This window comes from Somniosus microcephalus, chromosome 2, assembly GCF_052327205.1.
Source record: "Somniosus microcephalus isolate GS21.2 chromosome 2, FLI_Smic_1.0, whole genome shotgun sequence".
Taxonomy (NCBI): domain Eukaryota; kingdom Metazoa; phylum Chordata; class Chondrichthyes; order Squaliformes; family Somniosidae; genus Somniosus; species Somniosus microcephalus.
In genome coordinates this window covers 174,594,730-174,612,229 of record NC_140988.1, presented here as the reverse complement: position 1 = coordinate 174,612,229, position 17,500 = coordinate 174,594,730, and the positions used below count along the sequence as shown (strand labels likewise).

Sequence of the window (17,500 nt, the reverse complement as noted above, 5' to 3'; positions counted from 1 at the left end):
TCTTAGAAAACTATTTCTTTTTTATAATTATTTCTGGTCACTGTACCCCTATATAAGGACTGTTTGGTGATGGGACATTTGGCAACTAATGCATGCCATCACTCCATTTTGGTAGGAAGTTTCATTGGTGAAAATCCAGTGGTGTCCAGGTGCGTGAAAGGTGTGCATGTTCAGTTATAGATTTATTATATTAATTGGCTACATTAGACTTTTTTTTAAATGCTCTACTGAATATGGTGGCTCCTGGTACAGTGCCAACAGACTTCTTTTTCTTGTCTTTCTTCATGTGTGAACTTGGACAGTTGAGTCCAGTCCTGGCCTTCACATGTCCAAATGCACACTTGAGTATAGATCACTAGACAACTGTGAACTGTGATTCCCTTCCATAGCACGGGACGCTGAGGCTACTTGTGGCTTTACTAGTGCTCTGGTTGTGATGAACAGGGATGAAGAATGAGATCTTCTAAAGTTGGAGACTCTGGTTCAGTTAGCAAGCACAAGTACCTGAGTTTAACTGTATATAGTTTTAAATTGTATCTTCAAAATGGACAATAGCGAGAAGAAACTCCTCCTTACTCCAGTGTTAAGTACTTAGGATCTTGTGCGACTACCAAGATGTGCCGCTTGTAGAGCAATTTATAGTAAAACAGCCTTTTTAAAGAGCAAAAACTAAGTTCTCCTTCCTTTGGCTGTTTTCAAGTAAATGAGCCAAGGTTCAGGAACTGACTGCCTTGTAGATTCACAAAAATGAGAGTCTATGGATGTGCACTCTTTGGGCATTCTCTGATCATTGAGTTCACCACCCCCTTTACCTCCTTACAAGCAGCAACCCCAATTGCTCTGTCCTACATTTCCAACTTGAACTCTGCCAATGGCTCAACAATCTTCATCTCCCTCCAAAATATTGTTCAATTCAAGGCCTTTGATATCCATGACCTTATTATGGATGATTGTATTGACATCTTGGCTTTGACTAAAAATTGGCCTACGGATGGTCAACATGAAAAATTATATTTCAACTGCAGTGTCTATTAATGTTTGAACTGTGTAGTAAGTTGGTAAGTTGCAAGTTCCATAATTTTTGATCGTGTCCATAGGAAAATTATTTTTAAAAAGAAAAGAAAAAGCATGACCTCAGTATACCCCAAAGCACTTCACAACCAATGGATTACTTACTGAAGTGCAGTCACTTCTGTAGGCAAATGCAGTAGCCAATTTGTGCACAAGGTCCTACAAATGAGATGAATGCTCAGATGATTTTTTTTTTTTTGGTGCTCTCGATTAAAGGATAAATGTTGACCAGAACTCCGCTGCTGTTCTTCGAATATTGTTGTATTGTGAGATCTTTATGTCCACCTTCAATGTCTCATCCAAAAGACGGCAGATCTGATGATGCAGCTTTTTTTTCAGTGCCACACCGAAAGTTTTGGTCTAGATTATGTGATCCAAGTCCTGGAGTGGGGCTTGAATCCACAACCTCTGACTGCCACAAATGTGTGCAAATCAATTGATCTAGTACCCACACTCCCTGCATGGGTGCTTAGAACTCACTCCTACACCTCACTTGCCAATCACTGGCATCACAAGCAACATTGTAGGAAAATTTAAATTTTAGCTGAACCATCAATTTATACTTGCTGAACTGTGTTAAATTGTATTTAGACTATGGACTGGGTAGAAAAATAACTTGTGTGTTAGTGATTTAATACTTTAGTGTCCAGATACTTTTTCGCATTTGTGAGCTAACGTATTGACTTTTTTTTACAGGGTTCGAAAGCATCTTGGAAGGGCTTTATGGACCAAGGTTACTCAGAGACCTCAGTTTATTTGATGGTAAAATGTTTTGTTTTCTGAATATAGCTGTAGGAACAAATGTAGTTGTGAAATTCAAATGCTAAAGTATGTGATTGCACTGTAATGCAATTTGAGTTATTGTATGGGTTTGACTTGAATTTGAACCTTAGATTAACATTTAAACTAAAACTTGTATAAAATGTTTCAAGAATTTAAAATTCATAAGTATCCTCTCCTCATCATGCTGTTTCCTTTGAACGAGAGTATATTTGGAATAAATCTACTAGTTTTGTTTATCCATCTCTAAGAAGTGATGTCTCTAGCTTAGACACGTCATTAAACATCAGTTGTCTAATTAGATCAAAAAGTAATTTGAAAATGGATAAGCATATGATTCTGTTTCAAATTCAAATGTCCATAAACCAGTTGTGTCTTTGCCATGTGCTGTTTCTTAACTATCTTAAAGTACAAAATGCTAGCTGTTAAAATTTGGAATACTCAATAAATAAAAGCAACATGTGATGTGGTACTGAGTCATGTCATAATAGACCAGGGAAGTACCAGGTTTGGTATCTGGTCTCTTGAGTTAGTTGCTCTCAGCTGGGAAAGCAGTGGTGACCCTACGGTTGTCTGGCCATCTCTGACTTATGGAAGGGAGAAAAAAAAACTTTAGAATTGTGTCATCCAGTGGGGTACATGCATCTGGACTGAATGACCACTGGCTTAGTATTCCTACCCTAGTCCGAAGGGTTGGGTTTGGCCCCACTCAAGACAGCCTCGACACTCTGAAACCAGAGTGCTAGCTCTGAATGCTGGGTTGACAAAGGGTGGATGGGGCTCTTTAGCCTTCGTTGCAACCGACTTAGGAGAAGGTACTCCAAAGATAAAAGCTGACAGGAAAGCAACAGGAAACTATCTCAGCTACACCTCCCTAGTGAGTGACTCAAGAATTTTGTGTGCGAGACTGAAGTTAGGACCTGTCCTAGGTCGGAATGCAACACCCAGATGGAAAACCAGGAGTCCTGGAATTTCTTTTATCTGTTACAGAAGTAGCTAGCCCTCTCCAAGTTCCAGCCACATTAAGATATCGAGGGATATGGAACAGGGATTTGCTATCACAGATGAACAGTCATTTGACTGTCTGGTATGCCCCGATTACCAACAGGATCAGAGGACGCAAAATAAACCACACTAATTATACTACACCTCCATCATATATTCACCAATAGAATCCGGATGCATGTACCCCACTGGATGACTATATTCTAGTCTCCTCTCGCTGGGGTGGGGCCCGAACCCTTAACCTTCTCTCATGTGGATGTAAAAAATCCCATGGCACTATTTCGAAGAAGAGTAGGGGAGTTATCGCCAGTGTCCTGGCCAATATTTATCCCTCAACCAACATAACAAAAAACATTATCTGGTTATTATCACATTGCTCTTTGTGGAACCTTGCTGTGCGCAAATTGGCTGCCGCGTTTCCCACATTACAACAGCGACTCCACTTCAAAAGTACTTCATTGACTGTAAAGTGCTTTGAGACGTCCGGTGGTCGTGAAAGGCGCTATATAAATGCAAGTCTCTCCTTCTTTCCTCCTTCTTCCCTTCTTCTGACTCGGAGGTGGGAATGCTACCACTAAGCCAAAGGCTTACATCTACGTGTGGCTTTACCAATTTGAAACAAAAATGGAAATCTGAAATAAAAGAAAATGCTGGAAATACCTATCTGTTCAATCAGCGTATATAAAGAGAAAAGACAGTTTTTGGCTGATGAAGGCTAGACATCTGAAACTACGATTTCTTTTTACAGATGCTGACTGACTTGAATCTAGCTTATATTAATAACAAAAGTCAACTGCAGCAGTGCAAAGTGAGACTGTATCTCCACATCAGTCAGCAACCACTTGCTTTTATGTAGTGCATTTTAATGTGAAGCGTTTCAGAAATAGGCATGAAGAATACTAATACCTGGGCCATTGAGAGAGTGATTAAAAGGGGTATCCAAAAACTTGGTTCAAGAGAGCATTCTTAATAGGATTTTAAAGATGGAGAGAGGCGGAGAGGTTTAGGGAAGAAGCTCTAAAAAGGTGTCTGAAGGCCTCCCTGGAATAGAAAGGGGTGTGGAGAAAAAGAACAGATAGCTGGACTCTGTACAACAGAACATTTGGGAAGGGCTATAGGGCAAGAGGAGATTGCATAGATAGGAAGCTGCAAGCTCATGGAAGGATTAAAGATTAGGAGTTTGAATTTAATGTGGTTGGATGGAGATCCAGTGTAGGTCACAGAGGACATGGGTGCTGGGTGAGTGGGACTTAGTGGCAGGCTGGGATATGTGAGTCAGATTTTTGACCAAGTTTAAGGACTGGTGGTCAGCAAAGGAAGTGTTCGAGTAGAAAAGTCTGAAGGTAACATGCATAAAGATTTCAGTAGTGGAGGTGTTGAGGCAAAATTGGAAGCAGGAAAAATTAGAAGTAGAGGCAAGTGATTTAGTGAGGATGGGATTGCAGACCGTCTGGTTAGTGTGTGCTGGGAGGGCAATGGAGTTGACGGTGGGGACTGATTAAGATAGCTTTGAACTTTCTGATGTTGAATAGGAGGATTCATCCAGGACTTGATACCAAATGAATAGTCTGACGGCACAGAAGCAGTCGAAGGATTGAGACTGAAGGTTCCTGTCTCTTAGAAAAGTTTTTTGGTTTCTTCAGTCGCCAGGCATCATGGCTCTACTTCTCACAAGCCTTGTATATCTATTTCAAATAACTTTCCCTTCTCGCCTTAAATTTGGTATAAGGCTTGCTTTCTATGGCAGCTGATGAATTCCCTTGTTTGGCAAAGGTCCTTGGTTCCCAAGTTTTCCACGACCGCAGGAAAACTGACGGTGAGTTTGTGACTGTCATGACTAGGTTATGAAACCAGGGAATTGCATCTATCTTTATCTAGGAATTTTCATTGACACCTTAACTATTGCTTCCCTACCAGTCTCTGAACTGGTTCTTCAAAGTTAGAAGAATACTACTATAGAAGAGATTTGATTTTTGACTCTACTAGCAATAAAATTTTTCCCTCTACTTCCTTGGAGAGTTTGGAATGGGAAGCTGAGCAATTGATGGAGCCAGGTGGAGAAATAGATTATTAACCAATGATCGAGAAGGCATTCAGATGTTAGGATGGGTGGGGCACCTCCCCATGTAGTTTGCACTCAAAAATTAGGGAGGTTGCTATTCAGTTTGGGCTAGGAAGAGGAGAAACCCAGCCAAGCCTCCTGCTTCATAATTTTTAGCCAGTGGTCTACTGCTGGAAGCTACAAATGTTGAATGTTCCAGTTCTGGAATGTCAATATTTTCCCACCAGGCTACTTTTAAGTTGGGTCATATCAATTTGGCAACCGCAGTATTTCCCACCACTTATTGAAAAATCCTTTTGAATATATTCTGTTGTCTCCAGAACCATAGTGGGGTTATAGAAAATTAATTTAACTTGTATGGTGCTGGTACGGGATCTGAACTTGTCTGATCAGAAAATCCTGTATCACAGGAACTTGCATTTATTTAGCGCCTTTAAAGAGTAAACTGTCACAAGGGGCTTCACAGGAGCATTATCAAACAAAATTTGATACCAAGCCACATATGGAGATATTAGGACAGATGACCAAGAGGTAGGTTTTAAGGAGCGTCTTGGAGGAGGAGAGGTTAGGGAGGGAATTCCAGAGCGTGGGACCTCGGCAGCTGAAAGCACAGCTACCAATGGTGGACCGATTTAAAATAAAGGTTGCGCAAGAGGCTAGGAGTGGAGAGAGCTTGTAGGGCTGGAGGAGGTTACAGAAATAGGAAAGGGCGAGGCCATGGAGGGATTTGAAAACAAGGATGAGAATTTTAAAATTGAGACGTTGCTTAACCGGGAGCCAGTATACATCAACAAGCACTGGGGTGATGAGTGAATGGAACTTGATGTGAGTTAGGATACAGGCAGCAGAGTTTTGGATGAGCTCAAGTTTATGGAGTGTGGAAGATGGGAGGCTAGAATAGTCAAATCTTAGCAAAGGCATGGATGAGGGTTCTGGCAGCAGCTGAGCTGAGGCGGGGCGGAGTTGGGCATGTTATGGAGGCAGAGACGGAGGTGTAAGTAGCGCTCTTGGTGATGGCGCAGATATGTGGTCGGAAGCTCATCTCGGGGTCAAATACGACACTATGGTTGCGAACGGTCTAGTTCAGCTTCAGACAGTTGCAAGGGAGAGGTGGCTAGGGAGCGGAGTTAATAGCTTAACAATATTATTGCAATATTCCTTCAATATTTAGTTGGACGAAATTTCTGCTCATCCAGTACTGGATGTCAGATAAGTACTTTGACAAATTAGAGACAGTGGAGGGGTCGCGAGAGGTGGTGGTGAGGTAGAGCTGTTGTCAGTGTACATATGGCACCTGATTGTTTTCAGATGAAGTTGCAGAGGGGCAGCATGTAGCTGAGAAATAAAAGGGGGCTAAGGATCGATCCTTGGGGGACTCCAGAAGTAACAGTACGGGAGCGGGAAAAGAAGCCATTGCAGGTGACTCTCTGGCTACGACTGGATAGATGAGAAGTGAACCAGGCGAGTGCAGTCCCACCCAGCTGGCGACGGAGAAGAGCTTTTTTTTATTCGTTTATGGGATGTGGGCATCGCTGACAAGGCCAGCATTTATTGCCCATCCCTAATTGCCCTTGAGAAGGTGGTGGTGAGCCGCCGCCTTGAACCGCTGCAGTGAAGGTACTCCCACAGTGCTGTTAGGTAGGGAGTTCCAGGATTTTGACCCAGCGACAATGAAGGATTGGCGATAAGTCAGGATGGTGTGTGACTTGGAGGGGAACTTGGAGGTGGTGGTGTTCCCATGTGTTTGCTGCCCTTGTCCTTCTAGGTGGAAGAGGTCGCGGGTTTGGGAGGTACTGCCGACGAAGCCTTGGCGAGTTGCTGCAGTGCATCTTGTAGATGGTACACACTGCAGCCACGGTACGCCGGTGGTGGAGGGAGTGAATGTTTAAGGTGGTGGATGGGGTGCCAATCAAGCGGGCTGCTTTGTCCTGGATGGTGTCGAGCTTCTTGAGTGTTGTTGGAGCTGCATTCATCCAGGCAAGTGGAGAGTATTCCATTACACTCCTTGTGCCTTGTAGATGGTGGAAAGGTATTGGGGAGTCAGAAGGTGAGACACTCACTGCAGAATACCTAGCCTCTGACCTGTTCTTGTTGCCACAGTATTTATGTGGCTGGTCCAGTTAAGTTTCTGGTCAATGGTGACCCCCAGGATGTTGATGGTGGGGGATTCGGCGATGGTAATAAATCTATATATTAAAAAAAAACTGAAGGGATAATTACTAGTCCTAGCCCTTTTCGGGCTACCCCAGATCAGGCGTATTCCCCAGATGTTCACCTTCAACTAAAGTTAGAGGTAGCCGAATCCTATAGACGCTTAATTGCGTCAAAGGTCCAGACTATCTCTCCCTAAGGAAAGGAGCGACCTGAAGATGTTACCATCCTCCAGATAGCACTTTTAATAAGTTTAACTAGACTGTAACCTTCTGCATATTTATGAGGGTCTGGAAAACTCCCCCAGAATTCTACAACTCCTCACCAAAGAGTGTACAGAGATTGAGTTCGCGAGTTTGATACAGAAGCACTATGTGAGACAATTCTAAAAATATATAGATTTATTAAAGAACCGACATGTAATTACAGCTGGTGATTCAATCGCAACTTTAACAGTTCCAAAAACAAATAACTTACAATTCTTATTCTCAGAGATCCTTATTCTCAAATCTTAACGTCGTTACATTTCTTACTTAGTCTTATTCCAGGATAGCCACCAAAATCAAATACCTTTGATTAGCCAAGACTCAGAGTTGCAGGCTTACAGAGCCTCTGAAGCCGAGAATTGCTTTGCCCCTTCCAGCGAATTCTGTCTTCCTATTTGAAAGTCCAATTTTTATACCCTTTTTTCAGTGGTATGTCCTTTGAAGTTTTCTGCTGATGTAAGCTAATTATCTCTAGTCATTTTTCTGTTGACCCCTGCTATTCTTAGTCAGTTCAGCTTGCAGCATTCAGACTCGTGTCTCTCCTTTTAGGTTTTCAAAACCTAATCATAAAAACAATATGACAGCAGTGGTTCTATTTGATGCCATTCTTACAAAGGTCTTCTGTTTGTATCTTTTGCATTTAGAACACCTCAACTGGTTGTACCACAGACTTAGTGTCTCCTAGGTGTTCCAAGTTCAAAAACAATGCAATGACTGTTGCCTCCCGTATTTCATTTGATGTTATTTTTACAAAGGTACATGTTTTTTTAATTTTATGTGTTTCTTTCCCTAAGTGTTGGTTTATGACACTTTTAATTGGGCATTCCATTGTGTTCCCTCCAAAGCTCAGACTTTCTGGAAGCTCTAACCCTCTGCTTCAATAGGGCTGTTGTTTCAGTGTCAACAACTTATCGCAAAAGCCTGTATGCCGTTTACAGCTTTAGATTATTGAGGCTTTTAGATTTTCAAACCTAGTTTGTCATGTTTAATAAAGTCAGAATTCTGTTCATAGGATGTTGTATTTTTCTGAATGTGGCTATTCCTTCACAAGTTAACGTTTCCGGTCGATAACCTTTCGTCATTAACCTGAAATGTTAACTCTATTTCTCTCTTCCACAGATGCAGCCTGACCTGCTACATATTTCCAGCATCCACAGTATTTTGCTTTTGTGTTAGAATAAACCTAGTTCTCCTCTTCCCCTCCGCCACACCTTCCTCCTCCCCCCCCCCCCCCCCACCCCCCTGCCACCCACAACAATCGTTGAATGATCTGATTGTTTTAGTGATTTTGGGATTTCTGTCTCCTCTACTCTCAAGTCTGTTTGTCTTCTTTTACTAATTTGAAACTTGGCCCCCTGTCCTAATTTTGCAATGTATTTTAAAGTGATATTCCAGATTTACCTTTTTATATTTCTTAACTCTCTCTCTTATTTCCTTCTGTAAAATTACCTCCGTTCTAGGCTGTTAAGCTCCAGTTTCTGCATTTATCCTCATAACTCAGACCCTTGACATTTGTGCATTTATCTGTGTGCTTACTTTGTTTATTGGTGCCCAGAACTGGACACATCATTCAAGATGCAGTCTGACCAGGATGCTGTAGATATTCTAAATGCATCACTCAGACATTGGGTGGCTGCTGCTTGTGCTGCAATGGAAGCTGAAACATCGGCCATCAGACGCTGCATCGTGGTTGAGTCTGCAAGTGTGCTAATCAAATTGGTCACTACTTCCATGCTGGAAAGGATGGGTCCAAGCTCTGTGCATAGCCCTGTGTCAAGTTGGTGCCGGACTCCTCCGTGCTCCTTGACCTTGCAAGCAGGCTTCCCAATTGTAGGGGGTGGCCTGTGGGGTGGCGCGTGAGCCCAGACAGTTATGCCCCTGACCATTTATGAGCAGTTCGAATCGCTCCCGAGCCCCTGGGTTCTAGACACCGGACTTGGGTACAAGGCGGCAGTACAGAGAAGACTCGGGTAGACAGGTGGTTGGATGTAAACAAAAACCAAGATTTTATTGAAGAGGAAAATTGATACAATCTTATGGAAAATTACTAGTGTACACTTCTACAGGCAAAATACAGAAGAATAACTATACTTATACAGTGAATGGGGAACACACGGCACATCGAGGGAAAACAACCATCTTAACAATCCCCTTATCCTTATCCCACCCCCTATACCTAACTAGATCAAGCTATGAGGGGTCAGAACTTCATGCTCACCAATCATAAGGGGTCTGCTGGACTCAAAACAGCAGTTGGGTTCAGGGTTCGCTTTTGGTGCTCTCTGGAGCCTGCCGTCGTCACGTGGTCTCCAAGTGCTGCTAGGGCGTTGTCCAGGTTCGAGTACCCCAAAGTTAAAGTCTCTGTTTGGGTACTTTACCTTGCAGGGATGATTCTTCGTTGTCAGCCGACAGTTTGAGTTTGTGTGAAGATAGTCACAGGTTGGCTGAGGCTGAAGGCCCGATGATTCGAAGCCTCCCCGCAGTTCGTCTCCTCAGTTGGTCTTCTTCAGTCGGTCTTCCCTCCTCCCCTCGTCGTGTCCCGCCTCGCCTGGCCTGAATTGTCCGTGTCCGCCCGATGCAGTGCCTGGGCGAGTTCCAGATGGAGTGGGGAAAAGGCACGGGCAAAGGCCAGGGGGTAAGCGCTGGATGGGGAAAGAGCGACAGCCACGAGGGCGAGGGGCGGAAGAGCTGAGCAGAGCAGAGAGAGAGAGCGATTGCTACCCGGGGCCTTCAATTATACTCTTTTCGCAAACCCTTATCTGCGTGCCAGATCAGCTTAGTTCTTTGTCTTAACCTTGGTGGGCTATTTTAAATAATGGTAGCAATCCATACTAACTGTTCCTAGATGGCCGGTAATCGCATCTACCGGCCCGGTAATTGACTTGTTTTGTCATGAATGTTCCTTGATGGGCCTGTCCAACCTCGATGGCTCTCTTAATCTGTTTCCGATTATATATGTAAACTGCTTGATGGCCTTAACTATAGGCCTAACTGAATTTAGATTTGTCTCCAATTCGGTCTAATACATAATTCAAAGTCCTGTCTGGTTTCAAAATACAAAGTCTCTCTTCACAGAAACTGCAGCTTTGGTTTCGATTCCTCCACAAGCTGCCTGTGTTGCAGAGTCTAAGTTTCAAAATCTCTCAGGCTTTCTGCCACGAAGCGCGGACGCCATTTTGGGTACCCTTTTTCATTAAAAATGTCCATGCAGGGTCCCTTTTCTTATTAATAACCTTCGGGGAAAATGTAGAAATTTTGCGAATCTTACATTCCCCCCTGTGATACTAAAACTTGCTTGAATTATCATACTTTCAGGGTGAGCAAGGTTTTTCTGGCCCTCCATAGTCAACCTTCCCCTGTAATTACCTATCTAATATACCCACGACACATGTACACTACATTTTCGCGGAATGGGAAGTGCATCAGCATAGAGAGTGTAAAAGTACAGACTTTACACACTTCCAAGCATGGAGGGGGTCCAACACCCCTGCACCACTTGGTACACATACATCTTTATTAACCGCATCGGGAAAAAAAACAAGAGAAACCTTTATTAAAAATAACAAACACAAAAAAACAACAGTCTTTAATCAAAATACAAAGAAAAGGACTCAAACGGCCATATCTCCCTCCACCTTTACATAATGTTCCTTCCAGATCCTCTGGTTTTGGAATTCTGACCACTGACCCTTTCCCTTACACTGAATACAAACTAAATACAACACTATCCCTAACTGGCAAACCACGAGAATGTGGGAAGCCAGTCTGATCCATGAAGGGACCTCTATTATTGAAAATGTCCCACCAGGGTGGAATCACAACATCCAATATCTTAGTCCCTATCTCTACTGTTTTCTGCTCGAGTGTGTAAAAATGTTACTGCGAAACTATAACGGCTTTTAGTATTTTGGTAAGGTGTTCAGGGAGAGGGGGGATTTCATAGCCAAAGTGGGCTACGTACTTCTGCAAATCCGTAAAATTCTCCTTCAATGAGGTGAACAGTGGAGGGTTCAGGAATGGGGACAATTCGCTCCTGGGCCACTTGAACTTCTGCCTCGGGTTTAAAACAGAAGCTGCTTTCACTGACCGGACACCAGCTATGCTGTCCATGCTGGTAGTGGGACGCGCTGGTGGTGACGCAATATGTCCCACCCCCTATATATGCTACCTGCGGGGGAACATGGCCTTATGCCATTGCCTCCATGGTGCAATTTATAGGTTTCGCACCAGCCGCTCTGAACCCACACTGCGGTTTTGAAAAGGCATTCAAGTGCTGGGGACACAGGATTGTGTGCTCCCCGGCTCCGGCACCCTGAGAGGTCAGTACCTGTCATAGCCTGCTCCCACTTAATGACGTAAGGCGGGACCGCTGTGAAACGAATGTGTGCACCCCTTTGAATGACTCCAATGTTCTCCACCCTGTGTACCGGTGCGGGTTGGGCTGTCCTACCCATGACCAGCATCCTAATGACTACTCCCATGATTGTGTGGTTGGACCGCCCACAATCCACGGGGACTGGATAGGCTTCGGAGGCTAGCCGGAGTTGGCACGGGCTTAATGCATTCTCAAAAGGGTGGAGGGCTGCGAGGTGCTTGTTGCTAATCCAGGAGGGGACCAAACCCTGTTTTAAATCCTCCAGATTACTGCGGCCCTCGCCCAGTAACCACGCCCCGTATAACACGCACACCTCATTCTGCTCGGCCTGGTCAGAAGCATTTCTGTCCTCCCTTATGAGCACATTTACCGTCTTTGCATGCTTTTCCAACGCTATGATCTCCTTTAAATGGACCGTCATGGCCTGGTCCTCATGCAACTCCGAGCCCACTACCTTGTTCTCATCCAGTAATATGTTCTTTAACTGTGGTTTTTAAACCGTTTATCTGGGTCTGCAGCTCTGTCATCCAAGCTGTGATGACAGAGGACCCAGTATTAAACGCAGTAAAAACATCATTCCCTACTCCCCTTCTTTGCTTCCCTGCATTACCCAAAAACTCCCGGTGTGTGGTGTAGAGTTCGGTCTTGTCCACATGGGCAAAATCGAACTCGCAAAACTTCTTGAACATGTCCTTTAATAGGGCCTGGTATAGCTGCTCTGTTTCCTTGGGGCACTACTCTGGCAAATGTACCTCGGTGAGATTTAAAATCACGGAGGCTACCGCGTAGTGTACCCCCTGGTACAGCATCTGATCGGTGGGAACTAGTACCAACCCATTCCCTGGTCCCTTGGTGGTGGTGGTGGGGCAACCTTCCCTGGGTCACCTCGCCACCTGCGCCGTGGGCAGGGCACAAGCTCCATGGCGTTGACTGGGATCGGGGTGTAAGGGACCGCACACACCTTCAGGCTGGTATCCCACTTCATCCCCTCCCCGGTGTCGTGCCACTGCTGGTGGAAAACAATGGATATGCCTGCGGGGCAGACCTCCTCTGACCCCCACATACAGATGTAAATCCCTTGATCCGGTTCCCACCACTTGTCCCAACACACGCTTAGTCCTCCATGAGTCCCGGTAATCGTCCGATGGGTGTTGTTTCCCAACCGTTCCCACTCGACTTTGGGGTTCCTCATGTCCTTGCTCAACTTACTGAGCCACCACCATCTATCCAGTGGAATGTGTCCTTTACACGTCAAACATATTCGCTTTCCAACGGTGATGCTGACCCTCGTGGTAACGACTCGTACCCTGGGGCACAGGAGGGAGGCTTCCCCGTACGTGAATCCGGTTTGGCTGGAGTACTGAGACGAATTGGACCCCAGCCATCCTGGCCACCTTCCCTCGTGGAAGTAGACGGCGGTTTCCTCTGCATCCCGTTCACCGCTCCCATCGATCGCTGTGGGCGCCTTGTCTCCCGAGCACCCGTAGATGTGGGAGTCCTGGACGTCGCCCCTCCTTTCTACACTCATCCCGATCAGGGCAAATAGGATTACGATCCATTCCATCCTGAAAATCTTTCTGCAAAAGATACAAAAACATGCAGCCAGGTCCCCAAGAGATTCTCTGGCTTGGTGAAGCATGGTCTGGTCCCACGACCTCGACCCAAATATACACTCTTAACAGATTACTTAACTTAAAACTACCCATCACCTTATTTAACTTAAATCAAAAACACCCAAACCTAAGCTAAATAATTACACTACTTAAACTTAAACTAAAACTATACACATCCGCCGCCCGTCTCCGGGCGGCCAGGCTAATCCCTGGTCGGACTGCGGCTCGCCGCTACCCCCGGAGTGACCGCATCGTCCTTCACTGTTGGTCCCCCGCAGCCCGTGGCTGCTGGCTGAGGACCTTTGTCCTTGGACCGCTCCCTGACTCGAGGGGCGGCCCTTGGTGACTCGAGGGGCGGCCCTTGGTAACTGGAGGGCTAGTGACCATGGCTTCCTCGGCTGGGGCGTCCGTGGGGACCTTCTAGGGGCTTTGACGGGTGGGGCTTTCTTGGCTGCTGGGCCTTTAACCCGAACCGCTGCTCCCTCGGGCTTGACCCCTCCCGAAGCTGGGCTGGGGTCAGGTAACTTTTCACAGCCTGCTGCTGCGAGCTGAGAGTCTCCGCCCCCAGGTCCCATGGCTGGGTCCGGGATGGGGTTTTCGACTCTGGTCCCTCCCTCTCTACACCTGGGTTAGTGGTGGGCTTTTCGCCCTCAGGTCCATCCCCCTCGTCTGGACCCCAGAAGAGTGGGGGAGTGTCCCATTTGATGGGCGGGATGGTCCCTCCCTTCAAGCAAGCCACAGTGCCTGCCTGTGCAGTCTGTGAACTCGCTCCTGCTGCAGGCTGAGGATCTTTATCCTTGGACCTTTTCCCAACTGGCTGTTTTCCCCTTTCGGGCGTAAACAGCTTACACTGGCTGATATGAAACCATTTTGTACGCCGCGGCATCTTTACGGCGTTAACCATGGGGCTGGCTTTATCTACGATACTGTAGGGCCCCATGTACAATGGCTCCAAACTCCCTACTCGGGCATAGTTTCTTACCATGACCTGATCTCCTACCTCCCACTCGTGGTGCTTTCTCGGCTCGAGCAGCAATCGGTTGCTCCGATGCTGCCTTCCCATGTTCCCAGCCGCCCGCTCATGGACCTGCTTCAGGTGCTCAGAGGTTTCGGGCGAACCTGTCCCGGTTTACCTCCCTGAGCTGACCCTCCATGAGCACCGGGGCTAGTAGATGGGTGGGGGTCCGCATAACCCGGCCAGTCATTAGCTCGTACGGGGAATACCCCGTGCTTTTAGACTGGCTGGCCTGGATCCCCATCAAAACCAACGGTAGGACCTCGGCCCATTTACAGGGCGAGTCCACCGTCTCCTTTCTGAACCTTTCTTTGAGGGTCCGATTCATACGCTCCACGATCCCTGATGACTGCGGGTTGTGGGCCACGTGCCATTTCCCTTCAATGCCCAACAGCATAAGGGTGTTCTGCATCACCTGTCCGGTGAAGTGACTCCCTTGGTCGGACTCCACAAACTGTGGTAGTCCCCACCGCTAGAACACTTCCCGGACCAGGATCCTGGCAGTACCCAGAGCTGTGGCTGCTTTGCAGGGAAAAGCCTCTACCCACTTGGTAAACATGTCCACCAGGACTAGGCAGTACTTATAGCCTCCATGGGTGGTGGGCAGGGGCCCGATGTAGTCGACTTGTATCGACTGCCATGGTCCCTCTACCCTCCTGACGTGTCCCATAGGGACCTTCCTATTGTGGGGGTCAGGGTTGTTTGCAGCGCACACAAGACAGCCTGCACAGAACTCGCGGACATCGTCCCTGAGTCCCGGCCACCATCCCGCCTGTTCTACCCGCTGCCAGGTGGTCTCAGGCCCGGGGTGTCCCGCTCCTGGACCCTCATGGGCCAGTTGAAGGAATTCCCTCCGGTGCTGCTGCGCCACAACCCGCTGTTCTCCCCCCCCCCCCCCCCCCCCCCCCCAGAACAGCATGCCCTCTTTAACGGAGAACGTCGCTGTGCCGTATGGACCTTCTATTCCTTTTCCCTCAGCAACTGCGCTGAGGACTGCTTTTAGGACGGGGTCTTGGGCTTGGACCGTCTTGGTCCGGGGCTAACGCTACCCCTACACTCCCTTGGCGGTAAGAGGTAGGGACGGGACCCGTCATGGGTCTGGACCCAAATGGGTCCCAGAAAGTGCCTGTGCGGGTACCCTCCTTGGCGAGCAAGTCAGCCTGCTGGTTGCCTTGGCCGCGGGGTTCTGTGGAGGAATGGGCCTTCACCTTGTGAATGAAAACCTCCCCTTCCTCCCCCACTGCTGCCAGGATCTTTTCCAGCAGGGGCTTTACTGTGAGGGGTCTCCCGTCAGCGGAGGTGTATCCGCGGCGGGACCAGATGGCCAGGTACTCCGTACACGAATTGCACATGAACATGCTGTCCAAGCAAATCATGTAGGGGGTGTGTAACAACGTACACCACCGTGGACAGTTCAGCCTGCTGGGCGCTCATGGTGCTGGGGAGCTTAATCGCCAGGGCAATGTTTGCCGCTGGGTCGTAAACTCCACACCCCGTGAGACGCTCGCCAGCAGATACCGTGCTGGAACCGTCTACATAGATCTCGCGGCCTGTGGGATGTATCCCGGCCCGTAAACCTATGTTTACTTCCCAAACCCCTTCAATGGAACACCGGTGGGCTGTTCCAGGATATACCATGTTGGCTGCGAGCTTTGGCTCACAGAGACCCTTCACCTTCAGATCCATCTGAGGGGAGCAAGGTCCAGCGACCAATGCAGGCACTGCTCACTGTTCCATCCTTGATCCTCCTGTCCAGAAGCATCTCGGTGGGTGTGTGATGGGTGAGGAGGGTGATGGGAGAGGTGCCTGTGAAGATCAATGATCTTTTCACAGCCCAATGTGTGACCAAAAGGTGCCGCTCACAATTGGAATAGCTCCTTTCCACATTAGTGAGTATCCTGGAGGAGTAGACCACCGGCCGCAGCCGGCCGTGCCACTCTTTGAGCAGCACAGCACTCAGGCTGTCCCCGCTGGCTGCTACCTCCAGGAAAAACTCTTTCCCCCCCCCATCTATGGCCCCTAGAGCTGGCGCGGTCTGCAAGTCTTTCTTGAGCCTGACAAATGCTGCCTGGAAACCCTCACCCCAAAGCCACCCCACTCCCTTGGGTAGGAGTTGGAGCAGAGGGGCTGCGGTGGCCGCATAGTCCTCAATGAAATCTCTACAGTACACAGTTAGCCCCAGAAACGACCTCATGGCCGTTACTGTGTTAGGGACCAGTAGTTCTTGTACTGCCTCCCTCCTAGCCTTATCTATGGCCCTTTCTCCAGCGCGCACGGTCAGACCGAGGAATTTCACCTCCTGCTGGCTGATCTGCGCTTTCTTGGGATTTACCTTGAAACCCTTCTGTCCTAACAGCTCCAGCAGTTCGGCCAATAGTGGGCCATGCTGCTCTTTCGAGTCAGTGAACAGGAGCAGGTCATCCACATATTGAACCAACTGTCTGGGCTGGCTAAAATCCTTCAAACTGTTGGCCATGCACTGATGGAAAATGCTGGGGCTGTTGTGGAAGCCCTGAGGCAAATAGTTCCACGTGTACTGTTGCCCTTTAAACGTAAAGACAAACTTGTACTGATCCTCCCTCTTTACAGGGATGGACCAAAACCCATTTGAAATATCCAGCACCGTGAAAGTGGTCGCGGATGCTGGAATATTCCGATGAGGTCGGCAACTGCTGCTACTCTGTGTGCGCAGGCTGGGATGTTACTATTGAGCACCCGATAGTCCACCGTGCCCTCCAGGAATTGTCCGGTTTTCTGACCGGCCCTAACGGAGAATTCACGTGGGTAGCTATTGGTCTCAGAGCTCCCTGCTGCACTAACGAGGACATGGCTGCTTCCATGTCCGGTTCTGCTTCCCTGGGGAAGTTATACTGTTTCTGTAGTCGGGCCATGGGGTCCCCGTCTACGCTGACCTCAAATCCTGTGACCCTCCCGCAGTCGTGTTTGTGAGTGGCAAATGTGGCCAGGTGGGCCTGCACAAATGCCTGGAACTCTGGTGGGGTGTTGCTGACCATGAGACCAAGGTTATAATCCTCTTTGGGCTTCATGGTGCAGAGGGTCCCCTTCCCTTCCTTTCCCGGGATAACTACGATCACACCGTTCTTTACTTTGCCTGCCCCCCAAAGGCAGTGATTCCTCAAATCCACTAGGATCCCATGGCCC

At 47.5% G+C, this 17,500-nt stretch overlaps 1 protein-coding gene across 3 annotated transcripts in view; it reads left to right on the top strand.

Annotated features, from left to right (window-relative positions):
- Positions 1 to 17,500, top strand: part of LOC147123132 (uncharacterized) — a 162,857-nt gene that overhangs the window by 53,888 nt on the left and 91,469 nt on the right. For all 3 annotated transcript variants that reach the window (XM_085967025.1, XM_085967016.1, XM_085967035.1), the window contains exon 2: positions 1,768 to 1,833. In XM_085967025.1, the coding sequence (XP_085823151.1) occupies positions 1,768 to 1,833 (66 nt within the window). The remainder of the gene's footprint in view (positions 1 to 1,767; positions 1,834 to 17,500) is intronic.